Below are 23,159 nucleotides of genomic sequence, written 5' to 3' on the forward strand. Positions count from 1 at the left end.
ATTTAAATAAAAATGAAAAACTTACAAAAATACATGTAGGTATGTAAACTCAGGCGGAGCAGAGTCGAGCGGCTAGATTTAATAATTTTGTACTTACAACAATAATATATTCAAATATTTTTTTTTTATTAAAGATGGAATCGAATCCAACCCCTCTGAGAACAAGACAGGGTCATTGACCACGGTCGTCAAAACTTTCTGCAAGAATGTTTTACTTAAAACCTAATACCTACTTAAATATTGAAATATCACGCGAATTCTGATTAAAAAACTACAATACATTTAGTAGAACTTATTATTATACCGAAATAAGAATAAAAATATTTATCACAACTACAGACCTAAAATAATTATCATTTTAAATAAATATACATATTTGCAATTATAATATGATGGTTTCATTCTTGTTTCATTAAAAAAACAATAAATTTATGGAAATATAAACAAAACAATATTAAACTCACTAAAAAAACGTTCATATACCTTCATAAACACAATTTAAAAAAAAAATTTTTGACGCAGCATTCAATTAAATTTCTTCATTTCTTAAACCTATATTATTTTAAACGCACTGAAAACAAAAGAAAAGATAACATTTAAAAAGAAAGCACAAGTTCTTTGTAGTTTGCTTAGAAATTTCGTTCGCAACACAAAATCGATATTTTTTACTGACGTCCACGATAACTCGTTTGAATTTGCCGCGTATGACGTAAGCAACGTTCTCTGACGTCACTGATCCCCCCTACAGCAGCCTCTCTCCCTCTTTCATCAACTAAAACAAGCAGTGTGAATGAAACAGCACGTCTCGCGTAAAGCTTGTGAATCAAGATACTTTTTTCACAGCATGGGACGTTCAACTGCGCCCATTCAACATGATAACAAAATATTGATAACAAGTTTTTACATTACGCGTTTTACGGAGTTCGTCATAAACACATGTTAACAATAATGATGACTCAAACAAATCACCATAAATTAGCTAATATGGAGTCAGATAATTTATTACGAGTTTGTAATCGTTAATGAAACCTTGAGGATGCAGTTGTACGTCCCTGTCGAATGACGTGAGTGCCTGCAGCGCTATGGTGGCGGATAATTGAACTAACTTCAGTAGTCTGAAATCCGTCGGGCTGTATGGGCTCGGAAGGATTTTATCGCGATCGTAAACTAAAATGGCTTGCAATATCAAGCCCATGCACAAAAGCAAACATTTTCCCATAGACCAGCTAGTATGTGTCGGCAACTACGAGCTGGAAAAGACAATCGGTACTGGAAATTTCGCAGTTGTAAAACTCGCCACACATGTTATTACTAAGAGTAAGGTGGGTATCGTCGTGTATTTCAGTGATCACTGTGTTTTATTTTGTGTTTTTACATCGCGTTGTACCAGTTAACACCGGATTCAGTTATCAATAAAGTGGTCTGTGCGTGATTGTTGTGATGTGCCTTGGTATTTTCCACTCAGCGACAACACTACGGCGAAGATGCGGTCAGGTTAGATAAGCTTAAGAACTACAACGTATCTGACTGATTGAGGCGAAAATTGCTGATTGCAGAACGTGATTGAAAAAAAAAAATAACTTACAATCCGACCGAGTTGGCGCGCCCAATCTCGTCTACGCGACTAGTTTGTCGCTAACACATTTTAAATGAGTCGGATAATGTCCGAACTTTTTAAAAAAAATCGCTCATTCGCGTTCGTAAACTTTGGATATCACTTTTTTTACTGTATTTCCAACGCATGTATCGAGCGTCTGTTATCTGGACGTGACCTCCAAAATGTTTTTGCGACAATTATTTTCAATTGGATACTTCATCTGATGTGCCCTGTTCAATTATGGTGTCGTTAAGCTGCCTCCTTATTGGTGTAGCTAAATCACACAGTGTCTACGCACGTCGCACAATACAAAACATGGGATGGGAATTATAACGACAAGTAAACAATAGATTAAAGAGAAAAGTGTAACATTTTTTTTCAACGATAACGCGTTTCGAAGTTTCTTAGGTTCAATGTCCAAATTAAAATTTTTCGTGTTTCTGCTCTGTTAGAATTTATGAAATTTGACAATTGACAGCTATGGAGTATGGACTATGGTCTTATTGTGGTAGATTGAATAAATTTTCTTATAGGAATCTTGTTGAAATATAATTTAATATTTTTACTGCATAATATTATTTGGTAAATTGAAAATTAAACCTGTTTTAAATAAAATGACTCGTTTTAATTAGGTCTTTGCCTCATTTCTATTTTTTACAACTTATCTACAATCCTTGTCACAGTATTTGCATCAAAATCCTCTGAAACGGCTTGACCATTAATAAAATGTTGTGTATAATTGATAGGTTTTACACTATATTGTTTATATCCCTTCATTATATATATATAACCAATAAGGGTGTCCCAGCAGAACATTGTTTGACTTAGCTAGTAGGTATATTAATAGAAAACATAATATCTCATTTGTAAAGCTAAAATACACAAACTTCTGGTCAGATGAGGCGGTCGTCTCCTTGGCACAGTGGTTGACTTGTGAGCGTAGCACCGAGGAGTCCTGGGTTCGATTCCCGGTGGAGACGATAAAAATAATGTCTCAGTCTGGTAGGACACAGAAGGCTGATCACCTACTTGTCTCTAAAAAGAAAAACCGATCAGTGAAACAGATGTATAATGCATCTGCCCATAATATTATGTAAAAGCATAATATAAAAAATACTTGGTAGTAATTCAAATTATAATCTTTAAGGAAGTAAACTTATCTACACTTATAGTGTAGATAAAATAGTTAAAAACTAAAGAAACACAATCTTATAAGAGAAATCATGAAATTATTATATTATCACTGATCATTGATAAGTATACAGTTTGAATCAAATATGTCCGTATATAAGTGTGATTTCTATTCTACTTAATTTGGCAAAATAAATTATACACTTAAACCTTCCTATTGAATAATTCTATCTATTACAAAAAACCGCATCCAAATCCGTTGCGTAGTTCTAAAGATTTAAGCATACAAAGGGACATAGGGACAGAGAAAGCGACTTTGTTTTATACTATGTAGTGATTACCCTTAGAAATCAAATCCAAATCCTGGGTAAAGCCAGAGGAAGCAGCCAGTACATTACAATAAGATGTAATAATGTTTAATTATTGAAGTTGTGGTTAAGTGGGATTTTGATAAATAATTTAAATAATAATTATAATTGACTAATTGTGTAGAGTTATGCCTAATTCCTTGAGGATAATTATGTGTCTATAGAATATAGTAATATATTACTACTATAGACTTTGTATTAATATTACAGACTATATCCTGTAATAGGATAACTCAATGTAAAATTTGCTTATAATATAAAGTACTAGCGGTCCGCCCCGGCTTCGCCCGTGGTACATATTTCGCAATAAAAGGTAGCCTATGTTCTTTCTCAGGGTCTAAAGGTTATCTGTGCCAAATTTCATCAAAATCGGTCCAGTAGTTTATGCGTGAAAACCATACATACATACAAACCTTTTCTCTTTATAATATTAGTATAGATAGATTTATCTGTTTGTTTGTTTATTTTAATTTTGCATGTGGCTACATTCAGCAAATAAAGCCTGTTACAATACAATAAAATATCTTACACACTCATACAGAAGAAAAAAACAAAGAGAAACATGTAAACGGGTGGCCTTATTGCTTTTAAGCTATCTCTGTCAGGCAACACGTGGATAGGATTTGTTTGGAATTAAAATTATTTTTAATTTGAATTTGAAGAAAATTGCTTTTTATTATTTGTTTAATGTGTGCAACTTGTGTTAAGATGATTTTGTTTACATATCTACAAATCACTACATAGTATAAAACAAAGTCGCTTTCTCTGTCCCTATGTCCCTATGTAGGTATGCTTAAATCTTTAAAACTACGGTGCGGATTTTGATGCGGTTTTTTTTAATGGAGTGATTGATTCAAGAGGAAGGTTTTAGTGTATAATTTTTAGTATATAATTTATTAGGTTTTAGACAAAGCGGGCGAAGCCGCGGGCGGAAAGCTAGTTAAATATATGAAATTCTATTTTGTACTAGCGGTCCGCCCCGGCTTCGCCCGTGGTACATGTTTACGTTTTCTCTACATAAGAACCATCCTGGTACTTCAAGAAATATAATAAAAAAAGAATTATCGAAATCGGTTCAGCCGTTCTCGAGTTATGCGCTTACCAACACATTTTGCGATTCATTTTTATATTTTGTATGATAGTAATCCTACTTATAAGTTCCAAACACCTTCTTAGTTGATAGTTCTCATTAGGTATGTTATAAGAAACAACATTAATTTAGGTGAAATTTTGTATGCAAATGGACTTGGAATACCTTATAGCTTTTTGATGACCCAGTTCTTATATTGGTTAATGACCTTGACCCCCATGGTGCCATAATGTGTGGGTTTAAGTACCACTATTAAAAAATATCGTTATTTTCTTGTTTAGGAGAGTTATGTAGTACTAGCTGTGCCCGCGGACGAATCCGCGTGCAATATCACGTATTGCTATAGCTCATGTGTTATTCTGATGTCATTATCTACATACATTTCTGTAAAGTTTTACCCAAATCCCTCGTCATGTAGTTTTTACGTAAAAAGAGTACCTATTCCATTCCAGATTATAATCTATCTCTGTACACAAATTAGATACAGATCTGATCAGCTGTTTTTACGAGAAACTTAACAAGCATGCACACATTTTTATACACTTGCGTAAATATTAATAGGATAACTATTATAATATATATATGCATATAAATTAATTATCAGTTAAAAACCTTTACTTGGCTTAGTGCTTAAGGCTTCTGGCTTTTATTAATAGATCGAAGGTTTGGAACTAGAGTCGTGCTAAAATTGATTAATTAAATGCACATCACCATTATTAATTTATTACCATTCGTGGCGAAAAACATCCTAATGGGCCTTCATCACAATCGAGAGTGTTGGCCCAACAATTGATCGTCGATATTTGCCGCCATTACGGCGATTATGAATAAACATCTACAATGACGGCCGATCATAGACATTTAGGCCCATGCCATCGTGTTTGCCTCTACTGGCCCAATGCTGCCCATTGTGAAGAGGAAACCAGCATGTCCAAACATTTCGACGACATGTAACATCTGCCACACTTGACCAGCGTGGTAGATTGTGGCCTGAGCTCTCATAGGAAACACAGGTCTCTGCAATGAGAAAAAATATAAGATTAATAGCTGTGCCCAGCGTTTTACCCACATTGCTTCGCTTCCATTGATCATAGCGTGATGATATAGAGCTATCTAACACTGAAAGAATCTTTCAAATCAGACCTGTATTTCCTGACATCAGCGTATTCAAATAAACTAACTCTTGAGCTGTATAATATTAGTATTGATTACTTGAAATACTAGATTTTACCTGTGGCTTCACGGCGCAGTCGAAATAAATAACTATGGGATAATGGGATGATGTTTCGCCGCCCCCACAGAGCCGCCCCTATATCACTCTCTAGCTTCTATAAAAACGCTCCGTTGCATGAAATAAATACAAATAATTAACAAACACACATTCGTGTTTATAATATAAGTAAAGATCTATATCACGAGGGCAAATCACTATATGAAACTGGAGACTTCTCAACAATGTAATTATTAACTACCCGCTCCGACTTTGTCTGGTTTGAACCGGGATTGAAACTAGTCAACTGAATCGTATTTTTATATCCTACTAGCGGTCCGCCCCGGCTTCGCCCGTGGTACATATTTACGTTTTCTCTACATAAAAACCATCCTCGTACTTCAAGGAATATAATAAAAAAAGAATTATCGAAATCGGTTCAGCCCTTCTCGAGTTATGCGCTTACCAACACATTTTGCGATTCATTTTTATATATAAGACATAGGTAGTTTGTTTTTGAACGATAACGCTCGCTGTAATTGTTTTGAAACTTCAGGACAATTATAAATATAATGAATAAATCGCCTTTAAAATCCATGAAAATGTAGGTATTTTATATCTGTGCATGTTTATTAGCTTTCCACGGAAATACGGCTGATTCGATCTATATGAAAATTGGCGCCGAGATAGATTAAGGTCTGGATTATCACAGGCTACTTTTTTAACCAACACGTTTTTTTCACCTGTATGTTTGTGTGTAACCGACTCCTATATACTCGATATTATAGGCTTAGAGGCTAGAGCATTAAACCAACTTTAATGCTCTAACTTCTAAGATATGAGGCCACTTTAAACGGACAGATTTAATTCAAACTTTGTACACTCAAGGTACGGTGACAAAACAATAATTTCATGCGTATGCGCGTTTTTTAGTTTTTTTTTTGTAAACTACTTTTATTACCATGCGAGTGAAGCCGCGGTCTGTAAGCAATATTATATTATGTTTACCTTTCATTGTCCCATTGGTTGAGTGATTAGCGCCATAGTTAACGATGTCCTAGGTTGTATTTTGACAAATTTAATTTTGCACTATAACACGCATACCCAATTCACGTCTTTATGGTAATTTAGGAATAGACTATAAATTGTTATATTGTTTTTTTGTAGATAATGACAAAAATAGAACGGTAATGCAAATTAAATGGGTGGCTAACCTTCGTATTCTAAAAATAGTTAGTGCAAAATTATTATAATATGTACCTACATTTAAAATTTTTCGTATTTGCACACACAGAAAAGTCGCTGACCTTTTTGTATGACTGAAAAAGTTTTGTTTTTTTTATACCTACCTACATTTTATACGGACTTTTTGACCGCCAAAATACCGCGTCTATGAAATGAAAGTAATTAACATTAAAAAAACCTTATTATATGTGAAACAAGTAAAATATAGGGACATTTTTCATGACTAGGTACTTACAATGCGTTTGAATTAAGAATATCCCCGCGGCATGTTGTGACGTCAAAGCTGTCAAATCGAAAAAATAGGTTAGGTACAACCCGTGCGAATTAACTTGAGACCTGAGGCGATGACGTTATTTTCAATGTTATATTATGTATAGCAAAATAAATAAAATATTATATAAAAAACTAAGTAAGTGCCAGTTTTACTTACTTTGGGTAGTAATATTTTTAAGGAAAAACTAATATTTCGCACTAGCGGTGCTCCGCGGTTTTACCCGCAGTGCTCCGCTCCTGTTGGTCTTTTTTTTTCTTTTATAAGTGGGGAAATCTTGCATAGATACCCACGGCCTCCGGGGAAGGGGCTGGGTTATGTCGGATTCCTACCGACCAAAACCCCACTGTGTTCCGTCAAGGCGCATCAACGACAGGGCCATGGGTATGGTAGAATTCGTCCGTAACATTCCTGTTAGTCTTAGCGAGATGATATATAGCCTTCCTCGATAAATGGGCTATCTAACACCGAAAGAATTTTTCAAATCGGACCAGTAGTTCCCGAGATTAGCGCGTTGAAACAAACAAACAAACTCTGCAGCTTTATAATATTAGTATAGATTTGTCGCATTCCAGCCGAGTCTCAAGTTTACTCGTACGGGTTATGTTCATTAAAAAAAACGCATATAATTAGTCTTAATAATTATTAATAAGACTACATTTCCAATCGGTGGCAGTTTTCAAAATTGAATATTCATAAACACTTGTAAAAGTTTACATGAATAAGAAACGTTTCGAGTTTGGTTTTGAGGCAAAAAACTCATTAAGAAACGGACAAACTAGGTAAATATTTTTATTGTTAAATACTTTTTATCGATCTTTGACAGATGAAGGTCGTTGACGCGTACGTTCTTTTTAACGCATTGTCAAAAAAACTTTATTGTATTCAAAAGTGAATGCAGTACCTACAATTTAAAATGCGGCTCTGTCTTTCTAGCTAGGAAAATCCTGAAGGAAGAAACATTGTAGGATCAAAAATCTAACTTTTATAAATGAACTAGCTTTCCGCCCGCAGCTTCGCCCACTTTGTCTAAAACATAATAAATTATATACTTACTAAAACCTTCCTCTTGAATCTATTAAAAAAAACCGCATCAAAATCCGTTGCGTAGTTTTATTAAGCATACATATAGGGACATAGGGACAGAGAAAGCGACTTTGTTTTATACTATGTAGTTAGTGACAAGCGGTGCCCGCGGCTTTACCCGCATTACTTCGCTCCTATTGGTCTTAGCGCAAGGTGATGAAATATAGCCTTCCTCGATAAATGGACTATGAGCTAATTTGAGAGGAGAGAAACAGTTAAAAATACCTATATTCAATTATCATTTAATTTATATTATTAGGAAGATACACAAGGTACCTACTGTTATTTTATTTAAAATAGAACTTTATACTCGTCATAATTATTGTTATTTAAATATCGGATGTATAAAAAATAAACAAACTTCATTATTATCGAAGTCTTTGATTTCGTATTAATTGGTTTTTAAATTTATCACGCGACATATCCTTTCGCTAATATTCGTCTTAAGTGTGGCCAATGTAAATAAATATTATTTTTGTTTATATCCACCTCAATACCGTAATTATTTCAAGATGGTCACATTTATATTTATACTTCTTAAAAGTACAAGCCATATTTCCCGGTTTTGCCTGTGAAAAGAAAATAACTATTATAGTCTATGATAATACAGCATAGATCTTTCTAATCACTATACATAGTATAAAACAAAGTCGCTTTCTCTGTCCCTATGTCCCTTTGTATGCTTAAAAGTTAAATCTTTAAAACTACGCAACGGATTTTGATGCGGTTTTTTTTAAAAGATAGAGTGATTCAAGAGGAAGGTTTTAGTATATAATTTATTAGGTTTTAGACAAAGCGGGCGAAGCCGCGGGCGGATAGCTAGTTTACCATAATTTGGTAATATCTGAGAAGAAAATTAGAATAACATAATATAACGTTTCTAGTATGTACTAGTCACAACAGCCTTTCTTCAACCTTTTGCCACTTTTTGCAATTTTACACCAACCGAGACGCGAGTCGACGACCCACCTTGGTACCGACCTTGATCGCCGGTCGGCGGTAGGCTTTTTTTTGAAAAAAACCACTTATATTCGACATTTTTTATGTATCTTTTGGATTCCGTGTTTTAAGCAATTTCGAGATTTAATGAATTCTTTTTAATGTTACTGAAGTAAAAATTATAATTATCAAAATTAACATATACCTAAGTATATCTATATACCTACTAATATAGTATGTAGTGATAGTTACTACGTAAGAACTATACTTACTACTAACTATTATAAAGCTGAATAGTTTAGTTTTTACACGCTTTATAAGCTTCACCTGTATGTTTGTAACCAACTTCTTTGGGCGCGATTTTGACCCACTTGAAACGGCCAGATTTCGTTCAAACTTTGTAGATTTATTGAGGACCGATTACAATACCTACACTAATTTGATAAAAATTTTCTATTTTTTAGTTCGGTTTTCTATAAAAAGCGTGTTTTTTAGTTTTTTTTAACTATTATTGTTAATTATTTCATGTTTGTTTCATGGAAAGCGTCAATCTCGGGAACTACAAGACTCGTTCTGGGTTGAACCGATACAAAATTAGAAGCTTACCAATTAATTATTATTGTCTAGGAGAGAGGTGAACTTCAAAACTTGTGAATTATTATCAAATTCGCTCCAGTAGGTACCTAGTTAAGGGGTTTATCCGTTACAAACAAACAATATAAAATAATTGTTTATCTTTATGATATTAAATAATGTAGATAAACGGTGTAGGTATTTTTGCTACTAATTACATTTCATTACTTGTTTGCCTAATGAAATAATCTATGTACTTCCCCAAGCTTCAATCTCTATGTGAAACACCATCCAAAAGGATTCAGCAGTTCAGGTGATAATTGTAATTAACTAGCTTTCCGCCTGCGGCTTCGCCCGCGTTTTCAAAGAAAAACTCGCATAGTTCCCGATCCCGTAAGATTTCCGGGATAAAACCTATCCTATGTGTAAATCCAAGATACCCCTCTATAGTTATGTGTGCTAAATTTCATTGTAATCGGTTCAGTAGTATTTGCGTGTAAGATTAACATACATACACATACACATCCATCCTCACAAACTTTCGCATTTGGATATGATAGGATGTAGTTTTTCATTTGAGCAATTTAAAAAACTCAAGGATATTTTTAAACTCGATTTCGAAAAAATAGCCGTTACTCGAAGGGTGTTAAAATATTTCCGATTCCGCCTTCTGTTTTTAATTTTATGCTGAAAAATGTTTATTAGGTAGATATATGAAAATTAAAATACTAGATATGGTAATGTAATTCTAAAATTATACCTTTTTAGTTTTTATAGATAAAAGAAAGTCGTGTTAGTTACACCACTTATAACTCAAAAACGGCTAAACGGTTCTGGTCATTTGGTTTGTTAATTTTATATTCGCTTTGATTAGAATAATAATTTTGAATATCACTACATAGTATAAAACAAAGTCGCTTTCTCTGTCCCTATGTCCCTTTGTATGCTTAAATCTTTAAAACTATGCAACGGATTTTGATGCGGTTTTTTTAATAGATAAACTGATCGGAGAGGAAGGTTTATGTGTATAATTTATTAAGTTTTAGACACAGCTGTAGAGTTTGTTTGTTTGTTAGAACGCGCTAATCTCAGAAACCACGGGTCCGATTTGAAAATTTCTTTCAATGTTAGATAGTCCATTTATCGAGGAAGACTGTAGGTTGTATATCATCACGCTAAGACCAACAGGAGCGGAGCAGTACAGGTAAAACCGCTAGTTTCTGTAATAAAAATTATAATACCTACATACAACATTTGACCTATGTTCGTTCATATGAAAAACATTTTTTAAAACCCTTTTTTTACTAATTACAAGCGTTAAAACAACCAAGGTCAGTGCGCTTGACTTTTGAAAATAATTTAGCAAGTCTATTTTTACATGTATTAAATTTATTAATAACGTAAATATTTTTGCTCGTTTTTCATATAAAATAATATGTCACATATTATATACTAGCTGTGCCCTGTGGTTTAATTCGCATTGCTCCGCTCCTATTGGTCTTAGCGTGATGATATATAGCCTACTTGATAAATGGCCTATCTCCGTGAAAAAATTAGAACAAGCACCATTAGTTCCCGAGATTAGCGCGTTCAAGCAAACAAACTAACTCTTTAGCTTCATTGTATAAAATATTATGTATATTTAGTATTAACGTTCGATTCATGTGTGACCTTGTTATATACTAAAGGTTTATCAAAATATGGGAAAACCGTTTGGTTTCAAGGAATTATGTTGCAAATCTATACTAATATTATAAAGCTGAAGAGTTTGTTTGTTTGTTTGTTTGAACGCACTAATCTCGGGAACTACTGATCCGATTTGAAAAATTCTTTCGGTGTTAGATAGCCCATTTATCGAGGAAGGTTATAGGCTATATTCCATTACGCTACGGGCAACAGGAGTGGAGCCACGGGGGTGAAACCGCGCGGAGCAGCTAGTAATAAATATGTAGCAAATTTAGAGCTGTTTACGGCCTAAATGAAGCTGAAATATAGTTTTAAGATTTAGTATGTAAGGAAAATGTATATAGGTATTCCAGTCGTTTTTGATAACTGTCGTCGGACAAAACTAGTTTCATCGATTTTTGCAGTTAAAAGTGGTTTTGACTAGTAATATTTAATTGAGCTAACCGCACAATGAGTTTTTCGGCTTTGTATTTTAATACAAGTAAATTGCAGCACACGGCATCGCCCAGGTGTTGAAAAAATATCTAAGTATTTAAAAAACCCTACCAAAATCCGGTGCGTACCTACTGTTTAGATAATGTTCAGATTGAAGAGAATTAATTTAGGGCTGATTTTTCAATCCTTGGTTAAATCTTTTTCGTCCAATAAAGTATTACACAATAATATACAGACGTCACCTAAAACCTGAAAAAAAGTGGGCAAGTAACACATTTTTCAAATGGTTGTTTAATACGATATTCGATTAATAAGTTTTAACTAAGGATTGAAAAATCAGCCCTTAAGGCTTGGTTAAAACTTATTCGTCGAATAATGTATAAAACTACCATTTTAAAAACGTATTCTAATTTCCTGTATTTGACAGTTTACGTGACATTTTAATATTATCGTGTAATACTTTATTGGACGGATAAGTTTTATCCAAGCATTGAAAAATCGGCTCTAAATGATATTCTGATCGAAACAAAGCATTTTCAAAGCTGTTTAATTCCGTATTTTTGGTATCGTGTTATTGTTTATTTTCAATATCGATAAGATTATTAGGGAGAAAAACAAACTTAACTTTAAAGGAAGTATTTGTAGAAAATTGATTAACATATTTATTGTAAACATGAAATTTTCGTCGTGTTGGTGTGTACATGAGTGTGTGTATATTCACACAAGATTCACACATACTCAGTAGGTATAGCTTATAATTCAATTTTATAAAGATGTTGAAGAGTTTTGTCTAATTAATTTTTGTTTAGCGTATAATATAACATCACTAGTTGTGCCTCGCGGTTTTATCCGCATTGCACAGCTCCTATTGGTGTTAGCTTATAATATCAAATGTTTCAATTCGAACCAGCATTTCTCGAGAATAGCGCGTACAAACAAACTGTTCATCTGGAAATTAGTACACTTATTTCTATTTTATTCCACTATTAAGGTGAGATTTTCCTTATACCCCATGGCCCCAACGCGCTGACAACTTCGTCGTCCGTAGGTCGTGCCCATGGCCCATAACCCACTTTGTATTGGAGGCTGTTGACGTGAAGTGTTTTTGGGGACTAAATGTTTTCATGATGCAGTATCATCATCAGCCCATATACGTTCCCACTGCTGGGACACGGGCCTCCTATGGGCGTACAGGCCACGCTGGCCAAGTGCGGGTTGGTAGATGTCACATGTCGTCGAACTTTTGATTCTTCGACATGTCATAGATACCTACTGCTTTCCGAATCGGTGGTAAATGTTAAAAAATATGTAACGACGCTTCAAAAGTGCTTCTAGAAGAAGTCTAATTGAACAAATAAATATTTGAGTTTGTCGGTTTGCTCACGATGTTTTCCTTCACCGTTCGAGATTTTTTCAAATCGGGCCAGTAGTTCCTGAGATTAGCGCGTTCAAACAAACAAACAAACTCTTCAGCTTTATAATATTAACCAGCTAACACAAAGAACAAGAAAGATGATATATATTTTTAAAAAGCTAAGACACGTTGCAGACTACCCTCTCCTAAAACAAGTGTACTATGCTCTCGCGCAATCTATTTTGACATACTGTATAACTTCATGGGGCGGTGCAAAAAAGTCTCACATAATAGGTCTAGAAAGAGCACAGCGAGCTCTGCTCAAAGTGATGCGTTTCAAACCTATATTATACCCTACATCCGACATCTATACTGATTGTGACGTATTGACTATCAGACAGCTATTCATTAAAGCCTGTATCATGGAGCAACATACAAATATTGACCATCAAAAAACCTTAGGACGTCAACGTAATGTTTGTCCCACGAATAAATTCAATTTATATTCTATTCGAAAATTCCAATGCTTTCTCGGTCCCATGTTATATAATAAAATAAATAAACAAATTGATATATATCGTACCACATATACTCAATGCAAAAATAAAATACATAATTGGCTAAAATCACAAAATTATACACAAATTGAAAATTTATTCAAAACCTTGGAATAAGTACATTATTACAACGATCTACCTATCTTCAAACAAATAAAATAATATGTAATCAACATAAAATTTTACTGAATTTAATTTTAACATAAGTGATTTTAATTTTAACATATATATATTTTTTTTATATACAAATTTAAATAACAATACATAAAAAAAAAAATCTAATCACAATCGCTACAAACAAAATAAATATAATAAATATATACATTTTTTTTAAACTTAAATGTGTTAAATTGAGCTTAAGTCCATAACTTTCGTTGTTGTTTTACTCGTCATTAACGATCGGTTAATAAGGTCCATTATTCTAAGAATTATTAAGTACGCAAATGTCAAATCACCGTCTTTGTTATGATAATTTTTGTAACTTTGTGAACGCTTGTATTATTGTGAATAATTAGTTTATATTACATAGTGGGAAGATATTATCGTCTAAGATACAGGCTCGGCCTAGTTTAGACGATAATGTCCATAGTTTTAAGTATTGTGTTTATATAAATTGAGTGGAATACACAGTGTAATTGAAGGTATGGATAAATAAAGATTTTTTATTAAAGATTTTTTATTATTATGTTTCTCTTCTCCATAATACTCGGGTACCACCAGAAGGACGGTACCCGGATCTTTGGAAGGCTTACGTGGGGACACGGATCCAACACGCAGAGGCCCTTTCGAGACTTTTAATGTGTTGTGGGACACCAGCCGCAGCCTGCCCATGACTGCACTATTGAGATACAGCCCTAGGCAGTCCGCGGCCGATGTAGGACTATTGCAGGGTATGGAAATTTAATAATTGGGCTATGGATTGGGATGCTAAATGGACTGGTACTGGGGACTATGGGAAACTATGGCACCTGCCTTTCTACTATAAGAAAGTAAAAATATGTTGGCAGGTGGTGACTCGCCCTCTCACTGTATGGGCCCCCGAAATAAGTCGCTGCAATAGTGCGACAAGGGGGCAACATATTGTGAGCAGCTAAGGGTGGAGAGGCGTCCCTGGACTTTAAACTACGATCACGCGCTCCCTGAGGGTCCAGCATCACGTGCCCACTCGCCACTTACGCTTCGCATCCACCCTTCGAGCTAAAAGCTCTCGCGACTCCACTCTGGCCGGCCGGTTAAGGCAAGCCAGAGGTGGGGGTCCTGTCCTCGTCAGGCTTCACTCCGACCGGCCGGTGAAGGCGAGCCGGAGATGAAGACAGGGGCCTCCCCCGGGAGCGCTCGGTTCCCGCGGGGTCGCTACTCCCCGACACCCCGCCACAAGGTGTCCTGCGGGTTGACTGATTGCACGGGTGGAATATCTATTGTCACGTAGACAATAGATATTCCAACCGTGGGCGATGGGGTCGTCACATCCCTACGCCCTTATTATTATTATTATTAATATTTGTATAGATTAAGTTTATATTGTCCCCAATACCCCAAGTCGAATGTACCCGGCTGGCTGGCAACGCGACGTCGAAGGTCGCGCCCTTGGCCCATAACCCACTTTGTGTTGGAGGGTGCTGTTTGGACGTGAAGTATGTTTGGGGATGGATAAATGTTTTGGTCTGATGTAGGTATTATATCTATCTATACTCCTATACTAATATTATAAAGCTGAGGAGTTTGTTTGTTTGAACGCGCTAATCTCGGGAACTACTGGTCCGATTTGATAAATTCTTTCGGTGTTAGATAGCCCATTCATCGAGGAAGGCTATAGTTAGGCTATATCATTACGCACATTACCAACAAGAGCGGAGCCACGCGGGTGAAATCGCGGAGCACAGCTAGTATATTTATATACGCTGTGCATTTGTGTGCGTTTATATACAGGGTGTAATCGTTAAGTGTGCACAGGCGATTATTCCGTAACTATTACAGATATCAAAAAACTTTAAACTGATATCGAAAGTACTTAACCTAATGAGTAAAATGGCCATAATAAATTTTTAAAAATAATACGAGAAATATCTAAAAAATTAACTTTAAGCCCTCCCATACATTTAGTATGAGATATGAATATCCCATGTACATGGGTTGATCCAAAAGTAATGATAATCAATATTAAACAAGGTCATTACAGTTAAAATAATTATGTATTTCTCTAGATAGTCTTCTAACTAGATAATACTTCGATATTTTTTTTCCTTAACTTAGAAAAAAAAAACTTTGACTTCATCTACAAAAACCCCTCAAAATCGGCCATCACTTCGCTGTCGTCTTAAAATTTCTTATATCGACGGTGTTTCTTGTGCCGAGGTAAGAGATAGAATTAACTAGGAGCTAGATCTTACAAACAGGGTGGGTGTTCAAGCATTTTCAATGCCGATTTTTGATTGGCAGCCATCGCAACTGACGCTTTGTGATCTGGTGCGTTGTCTTGGTGAACCAACATTCAAGACCCAAGTTTGCCATGTCTCTTTTTCTTACTAACCTACCCGCAATCTTTTAATTTGGTCTGTGTAGTAAGAGCCCTGTGTAGTAGTGGCTACCTTCTTAAAATATTCCACATTTCTTCAGCGTCCCAAAAAACTACGGCTTTAATCTATCCCACTAATTTTCACTTTGAAAATCTTCACCGTCACTTTGGAAGCTCGCATCCAGGCCATTGATTGTTTCTTGGTTTCAGCATAAACATGGTGAACCCAGGTAACGCCCATGGTCACAAATCGTGACAAAAAATTATCCTGATCTCATTAAAAATTTAGAAATTTAAAAATGTCGAATCGTTGTTTCTTCTTTTCGTCGGGAAACATTCTGGCTCGCACTGTTCACATTAAAATTAATGTTAATACTTGGAAACGTGGCCTGTAGATATAATTTTTTTGTGATAACTTAGTGATTACATGAGCAAGCATAAAACATTTATTTTATATTTTTATGTGCACAGGAAATACCCAATTATCATTACTTTTGGATCAACCTATACATTTAATATGAAAGATTTTAGCTTTTTTTTTGTTTTTTTGGTTTTCTGCTTTAATTACTTCGCAAATTTGGAGGGAAGTTCATTTAGAAACTGTAAATAGACCTCCTCATTGTATTGCACAATAAGGACGTCACTTCGAAAATCTACTATGAATACAAAATGTATGGGAAATAAATTGTATGGGAGCGTTTAATGTAACATTTTTGGTTATTTCTCGTTTTATTTTTAAAAATTTATTATGGCCATTTTACTCATTAGGTTAAGTACTTTCGATATCAGTTTAAAGTTTTTTGATATCTGCAATAGTTACGGAATAATCGCTTGTGCACACTTAACGATTACACCCTGTATACGCAAACAAATAAATACACTGTTAAGATTTATTTTTTTTAGAAAAGGAGTTGAAATGATTTTAGTTTTTATTTCACCTCTAAATTATATTATTAATTTAAACTAGCTAAGGCAGCTGGTCGCTTCGCATTTTTGTCGCATTTTTCTGACTTATTCTTGGTAATTGTTATAAAATAATAACCATCAACAAAAAGTAGAGTAATCGGTCCAATCGTTCATGTTTGAGGCCATCAGAAATATAGTCCGGGATACATCGCCCATTTTTGCAAGTGATTACTATCAAGCTAATTTTTCGTGAGTAGCTTTATTTTGATGAGATGCCCAATAATTTCATGTACGAAACTCTCGATTGTGGTAGCTTACAGAGGTAACAAGGATAAAAATTTTTGATTTGACGGTTCTCAAATATTTATTACGCAATTTGTAGGACAATATGTCTGTTGAATTATATAAGTATTAAATAAGTGAAAATAAAAAAATCTGCTGGTTAGTAATCATTTATGATGACTTCGTTATCGATACACATTGGAAAGGGGGACTCTTTGATCAAACCATAGATTTTGTAGGACAAATATTTTTTCGAATAATTGAGATGATTATCTTGAGATTGAACAAAAAAAAACATTCAGTTAGTAATTAATATTTGAGAACCATCAAATCAAAATATTTTATCCTTGTTTCCTCTGGTAGCTACCACAATCGAGAGTTTTGTACATGAAATTATTGGGCATCTCATCAAAATAAAGCTACTCACGAAAAATTAGCTTGATAGTAATCACTTGCAAAAATGGGCGATGTATCCCGGACTAATAGGGATGTGTTACATTTATCTATCTATTATGTAGATATCTAGAAATAGGCACTTATCAGAAACCTTTTTACCTTACCTTTGCGTAAGGAGCAGTGACATTTTACTGAGTGGCTGGCCTACTTATGCTTCATCGTGTTTATTATTAACTAGATTTCCGCCCGCGGCTTCGCCCGAATTTTCAAAGGAAAACCCGCATAGTTCCCGTTCCCGTGGGATTTCAGGGATAAAACCTATCCTATGTCCTTTCTCGGGTATCAAAATATCTCTATACCAAATTTCATGCAAATTGGTTCAGTAGTTAAGGCGTGATTAAGTAACAGACAGACAGACAGAGTTACTTTCGCATTTATAATATTAGTATGGATTTTTATAATGCGATCCAATTAAGAATAAGGCTGCTTTTCCACCAATAATGTGTAAGGATGTGTAGCGAGGAATGTGCTTTAATAACCAATCATATCGCTTCATTTAGTTTGAAGTTGGAAGCATTCAGCGTTTGAAGAGATACTATTGGTTATTTACAAACATATTCCTGGCTACACATCCTCGCACATTATTAGTGGAAACGAACCCTAAGAATGTCAATGAAATAATAGTGTCCAAGAAGCTTATATCTAATACACTGGAGATTTCAGTATGAACATTAACTTGTAACAAGAAAATAAGTATGACGTTGAATGACGTCTGTATGTTTTTTTATCCCTTTCACACCAACTTGCCAAGTTAGGTGTCCACAACGTCACATTTTCTTGTTACAAGTTAATGTTCATACTGAAATCTCCAGTGTATTAGATATAAGCTTCTTGAGTGAAAACGAACCCTAAGAATGTCAATGAAATTATAAGTGTCAATTATTTGTCAAATGTCAATAATTGAAAACACAGTGAAAAATACGATTTACGTATCTACTTAGAAGTTACCACTAAGGAAAAAGAAGGGGTTGGATTTAGATATGCGTCGCCTGAATTTGATTATATTGAAGGAGTCACAGGCTTCAGGGACTTTGATTGGAAATTTTGCCCTAGTTACGTCTAAATATATTACATAATTATATGTAAAAAAGTCAATTGTATGGAAATTTGATTACAATATCGAGTTAGATTATAATCGAACGTTTTTTACAATCTTACGGCGACATGTAGATAACTTATACTAAATAAATAAATAATAAATAAATATTATAGGACATTATTACACAAATCGACCTAGTCCCACAGTAAGCTCAATTAAGGCTTGTGTTGTGGGTACTAGGCGACGATAAATATAATATTTAATAAATACATATATAGATAATAACACCCAGACCCAAGAACAAATAATTGAGTTCATCACACAAATATTTGCCCTGACCGGGGATCGAACCCGGGACCGTCGGCTCAGTAGGTAGTTACTTTACCACTGCGCCAACCGCGTCGTCATACTGTAACTAGCTTCCACCCTTGGCTTCGCCCGCTTTGTCTAAAACCTAATAATAAATTATACACTAAACCTTCCTCTTGACTCCATCTATTAAAAAATCGCATCAAAATCCGTTGCGTAGTTTTAAAGCTTTAATCATACATAGGGACAGAGAAAGCGAATTGTTTTATACTATGCAGTGATATTCCTATCCTATCCTATGGCTATCCTACTAGTTCTACTAATCCTACTGATATTATAAATGCGAAAGTTTGTGAGGATGGATGTGTGTGTGTATGTTTGTTACTCTTTCACGCAAATACTACTGAACCGATTACAATGAAATTTAGCACACATATAGATGTTAACTTGGATTAACACATAGGATAGTTTTTATCCCGGAAATCCGGAACCAGATTTTCGTTGAAAACGCGGGTAAAGCCGCAGGCGGAAAGCTAGTCTAGATATTATAATCTCACTGTTCGACCCTGGACGTTCTCCGCCGCGTTAAAGACAGGTATCCGTACGACCCTCGAAACATGTCACCGTGACCCCGGGTCAAGGGCCTTCGCCAGGGACGGGGGATTATAATATGCAGGAGTTTAAAACTGTGTCAGATTTCAAGGAAATAGTGTGAGTTCGTTTGGAAAATGTGTTGGTGTGTGAAGACATAGTTTCTGTGATCTGTGGCATAGACCAACTGAAATGCTTTGCTTGTAGGCGTGGAATATACCTGGTTTATTTATTTATTTTTGGTAATCCAACAGCTTTACATGTAATAAGATTTTACTGTTTTATTGTTTAACTGAACAAATTGCCAATGAGGATTTCAACATATTATTCTTTAAAATAAATCATAAACTAGAAACTCCACAACATGGAGTAAGTCGACGATTTTGGTATTTTTTAATTTTGTCAAAAAAGTTTCACTTCTGACACGTGTGCTCGGCACAAGCTATTTTTACTTAATTCCTTTTAAGAAAAAGTTCATATTTTCCGTAATCTTTCTATTTACCATACTAGCTGTGCTCCGCGGTTTTATCCGCGTTGCTCCGCTCCTATTGGTTTTAGCGAGATGATAATATACATTGGTCGCGCCAATATAAAAATATACGTAAATATATTCTCGATATGAAAGTGGACTGTATTTTGATCTACGTGGTGTTCGCAAAGAGGGATAGACAGGATACACACGGCACGTACCTCGTCGGAGGGAGTAGCGTCCAGAACACACGCGCCGCCACGCGGTCAGGGTCCTCCAGCTCGCGGCGGGCAAGAACGGCGTCCAGTCCCACACTCCACACAAACACACACGCGGCGGTGAGCGCGACCAAGGGCCGGGGCACAGGATACCCCGGTGGTGTTACAAGGGCACAATGCCTGATGATCTAGAGAGCCTCGTGGAAGCTCTCCGGCGGTGGCCGAGTCCCGAACCTCGCGAAGGCACGGAGCGAACCCGACTGACTGCAGCGACACGAACGTCGCGTTCACGTCTTATTGGACGTGTCACGTGGTTAGTGACCACGCGATGATTGGTTGTGCTCGTATGTAGGGAAGGATGAAGGAACACACCACAAACAATAAACGTTTAATTTCTACATTTACTATTTTAATTATATTGGCGTTACCATATCCACCCGCCCTAAATGGGTCACCATTTAAAACCAATCATAAGATACAGCGAAAAACTATGACTCTAGGATCGCATAATGCGCGCGGGTTAATAAAAGTCCTAAGAGCCACGGCGGTAATATAAATAACAAGTTCTATGGCTCTAGGAGCGCAAAATGCGAGCGGGATAATAAAAAATCCTAAAAGTCACGGCGGAAATATAACTAACAAATTCTATGACTCTAGGATCGCGTAATGCGAGCGGGGTATATAAATTCCTAAAGTCACGGCGGTATTACAACTAACAAATTCTATGACTCTAGGATCGCGTAAAGCGAGCGGGGTATAAAAAATTCCTAAAGTCACGGCGGTATTATAACTAAGAAATTATAAACGAAAGCGGTGCAAAACTTAAAATTAAACTTAACTAACTGCGGTAATATACTTAATGCGATATAACTATTGTCTTGGAAGCGGACATAAACGAACGACTGGGCGAAGGTAAGTTCCCTTGGCGGTTCTAACTGTACAAACGCGCGCGACGTCGTCCTTTGAAGGATGTACTTTCTCTACGACGGCTAAAGGCCAGGTTAGGGGCGGTGCATTATCATTTATTACAACCACGACCGTTCCAGGAGTAATAGGTGTGGAAGGCGTATTCCATTTCTGCCTAACCTGCAAACCGTGTAAGTATTCCATTCTCCAACGTTTCCAAAACGACTGAACTAACTTGTCCAGTAGCGAATGCCTATCAAGCAAACTGACGTGATCAGATTTGACTTGCGGCGCGGGTAATGCTAATAAAGGCGCGGTATTCAAAAAATGACTCGGTGTTAAAGCCGAGGGTTCTGCGGGGTCAGAACTCAGTACTGTCAGCGGTCGCGAGTTAAGTAAACACTCAATTTGAGTGAGAACAGTACAGAGTTCTTCATACGATAATATTTGTTGACCGATAACTCGAAACAAATGCGTTTTAATTACTTTCACCATACTTTCCCAAGCACCTCCAAAATGTGGAGAGTTGGGACAAATAAACTTCCAATTTATACGACTCTCAGCGAACTCATGCTCCAGGTTCGAACGATATTCGTTATTAAGAAATTTATATAAATCGCGGAGATAGGAATCGGCTCCTTTGTAATTAGTACCGTTGTCCGTATACATAGTATCAACGGGTCCTCGACGCGAGAGAAACCTTTTGAGCGCGGCAAGAAAACTAGGAGTGCTGAGGTCGGTCGCAACTTCGATATGCACTGCACGCGTAGTGAGGCACGTAAAAATACACAGGTATGCTTTCTCGCTGTGAACACCACGGCGGCGCACAGGAGTGTAAGCGATAGGCCCTGCGTAATCCGAAGCTGTTACACTGAATGCTTTAACGGCTTGGCGTGTACGACATTCAGGTAAATCAGCCATCAGCGGGTAAGTTGGACGCGGTTTCATGCGGAAGCAAGTATTACATGAGTGAATTCTTTGTCTAACAATACGGCGTGCGGAAAGAATCCAATACTTTTGGCGAAGCAACGACATTAAAAGTTCCGGTCCGGCGTGCATATATTTAATATGATAATAATCAATGATCATGTTAACGATATGATCATTGCGCGGTAATATCACTGGATGCTTATGTGCATATTCCAGGGCGGAATTACTCAGACGTCCTCCAACGAGGATAAGTCCGTTGCGAATAAAAGGCCTCAAGCGATTAAAAGCCTGCGAACAAGATTTATTATTGAGTATATTAGAATACTCCTCTGCAAAATATTTATTTTGCAGGGCGGCGAGAATTTTATTCTCAGAGAAATTAAGGTCCTCTGCGGTCATCATAACACCGCGGCGGGGCAACAATTTAAGGAACCTATAAATATAAACAACAACGCGTAAAAGCCTACTCCATGAGGATACGCGAAGGGCGGTATCATATAAAGCGCAATGCTTTATAGGCGAGCACACAGTGTGCGTTAATAATTTTCGTTCGGGAATGTCTGCAATAGACTCACCATCGAGACTCCTAAGAGGCCAATCAGATGGGTCCGAACGAGCCCACTGGGGTCCTTGGAACCACAGAGGGTGCGAGACGAGATTTTGTGGCATAATGCCACGCGAAAGAACATCAGCGGGATTTTCAATACCAGAAACATGGTAGAAATTATCTGATGGGATGTTATCTGTGATTTTCACAACGCGGTTTGCGACAAACGTCTGCCACTGGTGCGGTGAACCTTTAATCCAATAGAGCGCGACTTTAGAGTCGGTAAATGCGTATGCATTAATTTTGTAGTGTTGTGAATAACTGTCAAGGACAGTGCGAAGCAGCTTTGACATTAGGAGTGCACCACAAAGTTCTAAGCGAGCGATTGTTAGCGGTTTAGATGGAGCGACTTTAGATTTAGAACAAATAAGACGAATGACGTTACCAGA

The 23,159-nt window shown here is 36.2% G+C and overlaps 1 protein-coding gene across 1 annotated transcript in view; it reads left to right on the forward strand.

Annotated features, from left to right (window-relative positions):
* Window positions 1-1,122: 1,122 nt before the first annotated feature.
* The window catches only part of LOC149895814 (uncharacterized), a 63,749-nt gene continuing 41,712 nt past the window's right edge, over window positions 1,123-23,159 (forward strand). Inside the window, exon 1 of the mRNA XM_090118602.1 lies at window positions 1,123-1,322. Coding sequence (XP_089974728.1) covers window positions 1,173-1,322 — 150 coding nt within the window. The 5' untranslated portion in view covers window positions 1,123-1,172. The remainder of the gene's footprint in view (window positions 1,323-23,159) is intronic.

Source organism: Colias eurytheme, chromosome 30 (genome assembly GCF_061535395.1).
Source record: "Colias eurytheme isolate Ceu_HAF_F1 chromosome 30, ilColEury1 Martin Lab GWU primary, whole genome shotgun sequence".
NCBI classification, from domain to species: domain Eukaryota; kingdom Metazoa; phylum Arthropoda; class Insecta; order Lepidoptera; family Pieridae; genus Colias; species Colias eurytheme.